The following is a 10,618-nucleotide window of genomic DNA, read 5'->3' as shown; positions in this document are numbered from 1 at the left end:
TTATGGGATCAAGTCGTAGTAGATGAAGAAATACCTCAAATACGCTTGTTATGGTGGAGGAAGTCAATGGAATGGGAGATCAAGTCAATGAACTACTTGTTATGGTAGTGGAAGACAAAAAATGATGGTAATTCTAGAGGAACATAGAAGAAAATACAAGTAGTGATAGCGGTGGAATTTTATCTGCTCTCAATCTATTACATCAAATTTTGTTATTTTGACACTGTCAATAAAATGTCTAATGCACAATGACTTTGTAAAATTACGATAGAGTGGTGAAAGTCAAGAGAATAGTAGATGAAGTAGTTTACGATATCCAGAGATGATGTATCGCTAAATGCTGGTGAAAATTAACGAAATGATAAAATAAGTAAAGAAAATGCTTGTTATATATGGTAATGCGACACAAGGAAATGATGTTAGAACTTAGAATACACAAAAATGTTAGTAGTGGTGATTGAAGTGCTAGATAACAATGTCTATCACACCAAATGTCGTTATTTCGACACTGAAATTTCAATTATGACAATATAAATGTACAGTTCACCAGATAAAAAAATTACATTGATCACTGATAAGCGACATTGAACTATTCAATTACGACAATGTAAATGTACACATTCCTCACATAGTTACATTGATCATTGATGTTGCTACAAAAAGCTATGTGCCTAAGAAGTCTTCTTCAAATGCATATACATCAAACAAATTTCATAGGTCGCCTGCAAAGAGATTTCTCTCTAGTCCACCTTTTTTTTTTTAAAAAATAACTAGGGGTTTAGGATCCCCAAACCTTTTATTTATGAAATTCTCAGATACATCTTTCTTTCTTATCCGCCATGATCAATTCATGAAGTTTTTTATCCAACGGTAGAATAACGTACAATGTTACATTACAAACTTGCTGACTTAGTTTGGATAGATAATCTGCTACTTGATTTCCCTCCCTAAAGACATGCTTAAATGTTACTAATTTGAACTTCAAAATATCGGCTTGAATATGTGCAACAAGGTTCCTACAGTGCCATGGTGCCTCTTCCTTCTTGGTCAAAATCTGGATCCCCCTCAAAGAATCTGATTGCACTTGATTTCTTATGATCTTCATATCTGCAGCGCCTTCTAGTCCTTTCTACACCCCAAGTAACTCCTGGTACAAGACTGACAATCTGGTAGAGCTGCCATTGAATGCCAGTATCGCATCCCCATTCCGATCCCTTACCACTCCACTATAACTGGCCTTTCCATTTTGTACCGACCCATCAGAGTTCAGTACTGTTATTCTGGCTTCTGGCTTGCTCCATTTGATCCATTTCTCCTCTCTATGCTTGAATGTAACCCCTATTCCCAATTTAGCTAGTAGCAGTTTTGTTACCTCATCCTCTTTTACCGAATCCAGAGTTTTCCCCAAATAAACTTTCATGCTGTTTAGGACCTTCTAACTCACTACATCTGCTGGCCTGAATCTTGTTTTCTTCAGTCTCCAATTTCGCTCATTCCAAATGGCTTGGACTGCTGCGCATATAATGGCTCTTATCATTTCGGAGACTATAATATTTGGTCTGCAGATTTGCATCAAGTAGTACCATTCATTATGTGATGCTCTCACCATTTCTGGTAATCCTATAGCTCTCTTGAAATTCTTCCATACCCGTTTCGAATAAAAACATTCAAAGAAAAGGTGAGCATAACTTTCTTCTTGGCAACCACGCAAACAACATTTTGATTGTACTATCACCTTCTTCGCATCAACCGGTTCTGTGTTGGGAGGGCTCCCGAGAACAACTTCCAAGTGGTGAAAGAGTGTTTAGGTACTGAGAATTTTCCCCACACAATCTTAAACCATTTAACCTTACTTCTCACGTTCTTTAAAATAGAGTATGCTGAAGAAGTTGAGAAGGCTCCTGTACTGCTTGGTGTCCATGTCACCTGATCATCAGTGATATAAGAATTTATTTCAGTTCCCATAATCCAGTCTTTTACCTCACACTCCTGTTTATCAGTGATACATCTTGACCATCTTCCATCACTTATTACTGCGGAAACCTTTGCATCCTCTGGGACAATATGCCCTAGTAGTATTCTGGCTTGGTTGTTTAAGATTAAAGGCCCTAAACACCATGGATCATGCCAAAAACTAGTGCTATTTCCATTTGCTATACAATGTTTGACAAACTTCCATGAGACTTCTCGATGTTTCAAAATCCCTCTCCACATCCATGAACATTCCCTCGGCACCTTCATAGTCCAAAAATGTTTGTGTTTTATGTGTTGCTGCCATGTCCATTTAACCCACAAACAATATGATTTCTGTGCAAGCTTAAAGACCAATCCACAGTACGCAGCTTTGTTCCAAACTTTAGGATCAACAAGTTCAAGTCCTCCCTGCTCCTTGTCTAGTATGAGTGTAGTATGACTAGCATGATGCATCTTTCTATCCATGTTTGGGCTTGCCGAGATGAACATGTTATACAACTTAGTCACCTTCTCAATCACTGTTTTTGGAAGCACAAAAGTCTGCGCCCAATAGGTTTGGAAAGATGATAGAACAGACTTCACCAATTATACTATTCCGGCCTGTTAAGATCTTTGTTCTTCCAATTTGAGATTCTAGCCATAATCTTTTCAATAAGAGGCAAACATTCTCTTATTCCAAGTCTGGTTGCAGTGAGTGGAAGACCTAGATAAGTAACAGGGGGTGTTACAAGAGAAATATTCAAAGCTACATCTAATTCTAATCCTTCTTCTTTTGACAGACTACCAGTAAGGAGAGTTGTCTTTTCATTGCTAAACTGAAGCCCTATAGCCTGAGAGAATTCTTTCAAGATGTCCTTTATAGCTAGGATAGATTCCATATTTCCTTTGCAGAAGAGAAGGACATCATCAGCAAAGCAGAGATGGGATATGTCCAGTTTTCTACATTTGGAATGAGCGCTGATTTTTTTCAACTGGAGTCCTTGATGGAGAAGAGCACTCAAAATCTCCATGACAAGCACGAACAAATAAGGGGAGACTTGGTCACCCTGTTGAAGCCCTCGTTTCCCTTCAAAATACCCTTCCGAGTGTCCCATTTACCATTACTGAGTATGAAGGAGAAGCATATCACATATATAGCCCTTCAATGAACAGGAGAGAAAACTTGAACTTATGAAAAATAGCTTCTACTGCTTGCCAAGACACATAATCATAGGCTTTCTTTATATCAAGCTTAATAGCACATCTCTTCTAGCCATGCTTTCTAGAATAACCCCTTAGTAACTCATGAGCTAAAAGCAGGTTATCTTTAATCAATCTCCCAGGGATAAAAGCAGATTGTGAACATGAGATCAAAGAGGATATACAAGTCTTCATTATGTTGGTTAGAACCTTTGACACACACTTGTATATGATGTTACAACATGCTATGGGCCTAAAAGAGTCAACAACAGAAACATTCTTCATTTTAGGAATGAGGCAGAGGAGAGTGGAGTTTATACCTCCTGTCAATTTCTTATGGAGAAAATTGTATTTGATTGCTCTAGTGAAATCATCACCCATAGTAGCCCAACTTTTCTTGAAGAAACATGCATTGAAGCCATCAGGTCCAGGTGTCTTGTTATCCTCCATGGCAAAGAGAGCTTCCTTGATATCCAAATCAGTTATAGGAGATTCTAGAAAAGGCTTGTATTTTGGTTAATCTCCCTCACTTGCAAGTTGTTGAGAAACCCAGAATCATAATAAGCAGCTGAAGGGGACTCCAAGTAAATTAAAGTAGTACTGTAGGAAGGCAGTGGCTACTGTTTCTTTTCCTTCTCTTCTAATTCCGTGTGCATAAATGATGTCCCATACATAGCTTCTAGTCTTCTTTTCCTTTAGAGCATTAAAGAAGTATGCACTACATTTATCCCCGAATGATAGCCAATCAATATCAGTCCTGTGGAAAATATCCGCTTCCTCTATCTTTATCAAATAACAAAGCTTTTCCCTTAACTCAAACTCCTTAGCACTGAGGGAGCAATCCAGTGGATTCTGGTGAAGAGTTTCTTGAACTGACTTCAATTGTGCTCTAGTTTCAGCCACTATTCTCTGAGTATCATGACAAAAGGTTCTTGCCCATCCTTTCAAAACTATCTCCAAAATTTTCAGTTTTCTTGTTAACATATAAAGGAGGTCTTCCATGATTTGTTATATCCCAACACCCTTTTAGAGTATCTTCAAAGTCTTGATGAATCATCTAGAAGTTACAAAATCTAAAAGGGGGGTGGCTTCTAAAGGAGGTTTGGAAAATCATCACCACTGGACAATGATCTGAAGCTCCTTGCGTTAAGACTTCCACCTTTGTAGCCAACAAAATAGATGACCAAGCAACATTTACAAGGCACCTATCAATCTTTGACCATTTTCTAATATTATCACCTCCACTGTTCCAAGTGAAAAAGCACCCTGTTGTAGAATGATTAAATAGCCCCGCAACATTCAAACAACTTGCAAATGGCTGTGTCTCTCTAGGGTTAACAACCTTATCACCAATTCTTTCATGGGAGTATAAGACATTGTTGAAATCTCCCATTACACACCATGGACCCTGGATCCCTGCACTAAGGACCTTCAACTCTTCCCATAAAATAAGTCTCTCATGGCTGTTATTTTTTTGCATAGACGATAGTTAAAGAGAAACTAAACCCATACTGCAGACTAGTTACCTTGCAATGAATGAATTATGCCCCTTCCACCTCTTTTTGAACATCCAAAAAATTATTATCCCATATGAGCCATATTCTACCATATTTATCACTCGAATAATTGTGTTTTTTTGCCCATGAAGGACATACCATACCTGTTATGTTAAGAAAATTCTCCATTCTAACTTTTGTTTCTAGAAGCCCCATATAACTAATCTTATTCTCTGTTATAAACTTGTTCATCTGTTTTGCCTTCGTGAAGTCATTTAACCCCTTACATTCCAACTACATAATTTAATCATTGGAACTAATTAACGACCTCTCTTCTTACCACTCCTTTTTGGTCCACCCTTACTTTTCTTCCCAGACTATTTTTGTTGTTATGATGTATTCCTCTTCTAAGCTCTTGTTTATACTGAGGAAGTCACACCAGCTTCTTGTAGAGGTCTTGGAGTGGCACCCCTATCCCCAAACAGTTCTGGCTCGTCATATGATAAATCATCGTCTTCCAGATCTGCTAGTTCCTCAAATATGTTCCTTTCAGCATAAAAATTTTCAGCATCAGGATGCACTGGTTTGATTTATTGAATTGGTGTTTGCATTACTACTAGAGAATGGTCTTCAGTAGCAGGTGCAGTAAAAGTGCATTCAACTCGACCATGGGAGACCAAGTTTATATTGGTTGAAGAAGATATCTCACTAAGATTTTGTTGAGTCTGTTGCCCATTTTCTTCTTGGTAGTAGACTACTTCCTCATTTTGATTTTCATTTATGTAACCAAAGCTTGCTCAGAGCTGACTGTTACTATTGAAAGGGAAGTTGTTCCTTCACAATCAACTGCTTGATCAAATGTATTTTCTTGTTCTCTCAATGTTCCCCTGTCTTCATTTTATGTTATTGTCATTGTTTCAACACCACTGTTAAGCTCTTTCCTCCTTTGTTGCCATACTTGAGTTGTTCTTCCAGTGCACTTATCTATGGAATGCCCAAACTTGTTACATTTTGTGCAAGACAAAGGGCTTCCATGGATACCCAAGTGGTATTTCAACCTCTCGATTGCCTACTTTCACTTTAATAGAGTCTTTATACTCATAGTTTACTGGGAATTCAATACAGAACCTTGCAAAAGATAACCTTTTCCTTTTCACTGTTGCGTCATCCATAAACATTGGCGTACCTCCAACCAAACTTGTAAGGTAAGAGAGACCATCAAATGTCCACATTTTCTTTGGAACATCCATCAGTTTTACCCATAGAGGAATGGAAGGAACCTTGGTTTTATAACTCTCAACCTCTACTGTCCATGGCTTAACCACAAACACTCGGCTAGCAATGAAAATAGGTCCTTCATCTAGCACCATTTGCCGGTCTTCTGAGCTCGTAAAACTCATATAGAAGAGCTCCTTATCAGTAGTGATATCAAACGATCCTTTTAATTTCCATTTCTTCTCCAGAACATCCTTAATTGTAAGAAAAGATAGTCTTTTATCTAAGAAATATCCAACAAGATACTCATTCCACTGTTTTATACCTTGTTCAAGGAGGTCAGAAGGAAATTGAGCAACTCCATCTATGATGATAGGTAAAAAGCTTTTAAACGCCACTGTTGTCTTTGGAGAACCAGAATGACCAAACAACGAACTCCAAGAGTTATTTCTTGGGCCCCCAGTACTATTTCGACTTTTAGAAGGCGTATGATTGCTTGAGGATGCCATTGGTTTAAGAAGGGGGCAGGGGAGAATGCTAAATTGCCCAGACAAGATGGTTAAGTTTGCTTCCTTTTCAGAACTCACATTGTTTATCAATGGAGGATTTTACTCGAAAAGGCAAGAACAAGAAGATTGAGAAGATAAGAATTCTTCTCTAAGCTATTTTAAACTAAAAGCGGCAAAATAATAGGGTGTTGGATCACTGCAGCAACCTATGTTATATCACAACCTATCTCCTTATACTTGGTCCCCATTAGTTTAGTTTTAACTTTCTATCCAAAATCAACTAATCTTGAGGTTGCTTGCTGCCATTGTTGTCCAAATAAAACCCATGACAACAATCGGAGGTCAAAATTGTAATCACTAATTTGGAGTGCTAATTCTTCTTAAGCAATCAAAAGTCGTAAACCACCATAACTACCTTGTAAGATATCCTTGTTAAGTTTACGAAATCCGGTAGACATTCAGGTATAATTTTGCATCAAAACTGCATATTTGAACAAAGTTAACTTTAGATATAGAGACACCCAACATTATAACATATGGATAACAACTTAAAGGAATATGAAAATGGCCAAGAACGAGAGATGTACCTAAAGACGTGGTAGTTGCATGAAGTGAATATGGTCAAAGGCCACTCGAGGGTTCCATCGCCTATGCACGCCCATGTCTACATAACACTTAAGACATGTCTACAACTGATTCCACATACAAAACTAATACATATCAACATCATAACCAAACAATCTAAGTACACTACTTATCCACTGTAAGAAATTTCATGAGACAATAGTGATCACAAATTTTAGCTTTAGTAGTTACTACTCTCATAAACTCCAAGAGCTTTTTCAAACATATGCAAGACAAAGGAAGACAAGTAATTAAAAAGAACAACGCTTGTGAAGGCACCTAAAAACTACTTCCAATACAATAACTTGATCTTTCATTACCAGTAACTACATCAAGTTCATTCATTTAATCTTGACCAGTTCTTGATAACACACTACTCGGCCTGTTCCCGAACAATTGATTAAGATTAACTTTATCTTTCATTATAAGTAACTACGACCAGTTGAATCAGGTGTAGAAATGGTGTGGTCATAATGTCGATACCGAATAGCCAATATGGTGAGAGCAAATAGTTCTAAAATTTGAAGGCGAGTTCACAATTAACTCTTCATATAGTGGTATGGGGCAAATAAAGAGCAAGGCCACCACATAAAATTCGCAAGTGTCTTTCAAAAGTATCACCATATTTGGGATTTAAAGAACGAGTCTTGTTAAACCATCCAATTCTCTCTTAGTATCTTAGGATATAAATAAGGGGTTTTTAGGTTTTAGTCCTACTTATAATAGCGATATTAGGCTTTGATACATTTAGACTTGAAAATTAGACTTTAGTCCAACTTTTGCCTTGTATTTTGCTTAATACCTAGAATATCCTTACACGTGCGTCTCACATGTTTGATTAATTTTAGGACCAAAGCCTAATATCGCTACTATAAATAGGACCAAAGCCTAAATACCCCTAATTTCAAGCAGATAAAAGGGATCGATTTTCACTATCTTTTGTTGTTGCTGCAGCACAAGCAGCAGTCGCTAGTTGTTAGACTTACAAGCCATGGAAGAGGTACTATGTTTGGTGGAGGTGGAGAAAGATGGGCTGCTGTGAAGATTCAAACTATATTTAGAGGATTCTTGGTATTATTTTCTTGATGTTTTAGTGTTTAGTTCATCTCATTCCATTCTACTTGTTCACTTTCTTCATGGGTGTTTGTGACTTTTGATTGGTGATGAATATTTAGTCATAGATTGCTTTTCATTGGTTTGTTTAATTTTCTCTATTATGCATCTGTCACAGATAGCTTTTTGGTTTAGTTTTGATTGGTGTCCTTTAATTTCTCTATTTTTAGTCTGATTTAAATTGTGTTTCAGGCAAGAAAAGCTCATAGAGCTTTAAAAGGACTAGTTAAACTACAAGCTCTTGTAAGAGGTTATCTTGTGAGGAAACAAGCTACTAGAGCCCAAAAATAGTGGAAATCGATACTTGCAGGCCTAAATCACGGTCACGAAAACCAACACCAACACTTCAATGTCGAAATTTGGTGAAGATCCATCATATCAAACGATCTCCTCTCCACTTCCATGCCAGATACCAGCTCGTCTATCAATACTCGAAGGCTGACATTATCATCAAGACTTCGATTGGGGATTCACTGGGGATGAATGTAAGTTCTCAACTGCACAAAGCACACTGCGGTTTACGAATTCTACTAGTTCTCAATTACACAAAGCACACCGCCAATGCTGAAGGCTATGATCAATCATAGACAGGCAAAAAAAGAGTTAGACAAATAAAACAAGAGCATGTGAACAGAGAAATTCAAGAGATAGGAGGGCCTTATCAGAGTAAACTTTCCAGTTTTGGATAAGTACGGATAACATAGCACCAAGTAATCCAAATAGAGCACCAGAGGAAGTAACAATTGGGTTGTTCTTGATAAAAAGTGCAACCGTCAAACTACCAACAAAGGCAGAGAGTATGTAGACAAGCCCAATCCTCCCTACAAAACAGAAAGAAATAAGAAATTGTAAGCATCAACCACAGCCATATAAGAATTATGGCCAAGTATTCCTTTGTTTCGAAAAATGATAAGCAACTCACATGACCCAAACTCTTGCTCCAAACGAACTCCAACAAATATTACACTTGAGAGCCTAATATTGCTACTGATAAATTCTCATGCAAGAAAATGGCAATCGAAAGGGAAGAATCAGAATTAATTCCTTTTGTATTAATCCCTTTTGTATGTCTGAAATTAGGGGTATTTAGGCTTTGGTCCTAAAATTCATCAAACATGTGAGACGCACGTGTAAGGGTATTTTAGGTATTAAGCAAAATACAAGGCAAAAGTTGGACTAAAGTCTAATTTTCAAGTATAAATGTATCAAAGCATAATATCGCTATTATAAGTAGGACTAAAACCTAAAAACCCCTATAAATAACAACTGCTAGACAACACGCCTCATCATCCAAGAGACATAATGTAGAATCACCATATGTCTTCCATCAAATTCATTGATAAAAAAACATAACCCATATTAATTTAATCTAACAATTTTCTTAAAAGAGGCTTCTCAAAAACTAACTAAAGAACAAGCTCCATTCTTCAAACACGACTAGAAGTTAACCACCAAATTAGATATATAATAAACACCAAACTAAGAATACAAAAGCCTAACTTCAAGAATAATCACAAAACTGAGAATGCATAAGCATCATTTTACAAACTAAGTCACATAATAACAAATCAGTTCAACAAATGTTAAAATCAAAACGATGAATCAATAAGTCAAACACAATGGAGCAGCAACAACAACACAAAGGAGATTCAAATGTGGTAACAATCATAAAATTTGAAGAGAGATTTAGGGGCTGGAGAAAAGAGCGAGAAAAGTCCTCCATCGAAAGAGAGAGAAAGGGAAAGATTCCATTGTTCATTGTCTTATGAGACTCCCTTCTTAGTTCTTGTTGGTCTTTACCCACCCGTTTTGGTTGAGTTTTTCTTTTCTTTTTAGTTTCTTGGTTATTTTTCTTTTACTTTTACTTTTGGTTTTGTTTTTAATTTGGAAAAGAAAAAATAGTGATGAAAGCAGTCCGCGTGACCTGTTTTCGCCAACTCAAAACACAGGGTACTATATGTTAGAAAAATGGATTTGCACAAATCTATTGAGATTTGAATGAGTAATTTGTCTCCAAAGTTACCCCACTTGAGATGAAATGGGGTTCACTTAAAACAGTGCATAAAGAGAGAAAAACATTTTCGAAAGGGTGCACTAGTTCGAAACAGTGCATTATGCTGAAAAGGTGCGACCTTTCAAAACAGTGTTTTATGCCGAAAAGGTGCGACCTTTCGAAATAGGCACTAGTTTGAAACAGTTTTTATGCTGAAATGGTGTATCCTTTCGAAACATGGGACTTTTCAAAGAGGTGCCTAACTTTTTCAAAGAGTTATTATGTTGTTTCGAAAAGGCACTTCTCACCTATAAATAGTGGATGAATTTGGAGAGAAAGACATACCAGATCACACATTTTCTAATCTTTCTCTTCTCCCTCTGTTCTTAGTCAAATACTATGTTGTGTTCGCTGATTCTGTAGAATTGAAGTGCTAGCTTTCTACATAAGGAAATCTGTTCTGGGAGACAATTTCCCATTAACCTTCAAGCACCGTGAGGGGGAAAATTTGTCTT

The 10,618-nt window shown here is 37.1% G+C and overlaps 1 protein-coding gene across 1 annotated transcript; it reads right to left on the bottom strand.

Annotated features, from left to right (window-relative positions):
- Window positions 1–1,731: 1,731 nt before the first annotated feature.
- On the bottom strand, window positions 1,732–2,439 carry LOC147481062 (uncharacterized). Its single transcript, XM_086578822.1, has one exon. It carries the CDS (start codon window positions 2,437–2,439, stop codon window positions 1,732–1,734), a length of 708 nt encoding a protein of 235 aa, XP_086434948.1.
- Between the last annotated feature and the right edge of the window lie 8,179 nt (window positions 2,440–10,618).

Source organism: Coptis chinensis, chromosome 8 (assembly GCF_015680905.1).
Source record: "Coptis chinensis isolate HL-2020 chromosome 8, ASM1568090v1, whole genome shotgun sequence".
Taxonomy (NCBI): domain Eukaryota; kingdom Viridiplantae; phylum Streptophyta; class Magnoliopsida; order Ranunculales; family Ranunculaceae; genus Coptis; species Coptis chinensis.
The sequence above is the reverse complement of the archived record's forward strand: the minus strand, read 5'-3'. Positions and strand labels throughout refer to the sequence as shown.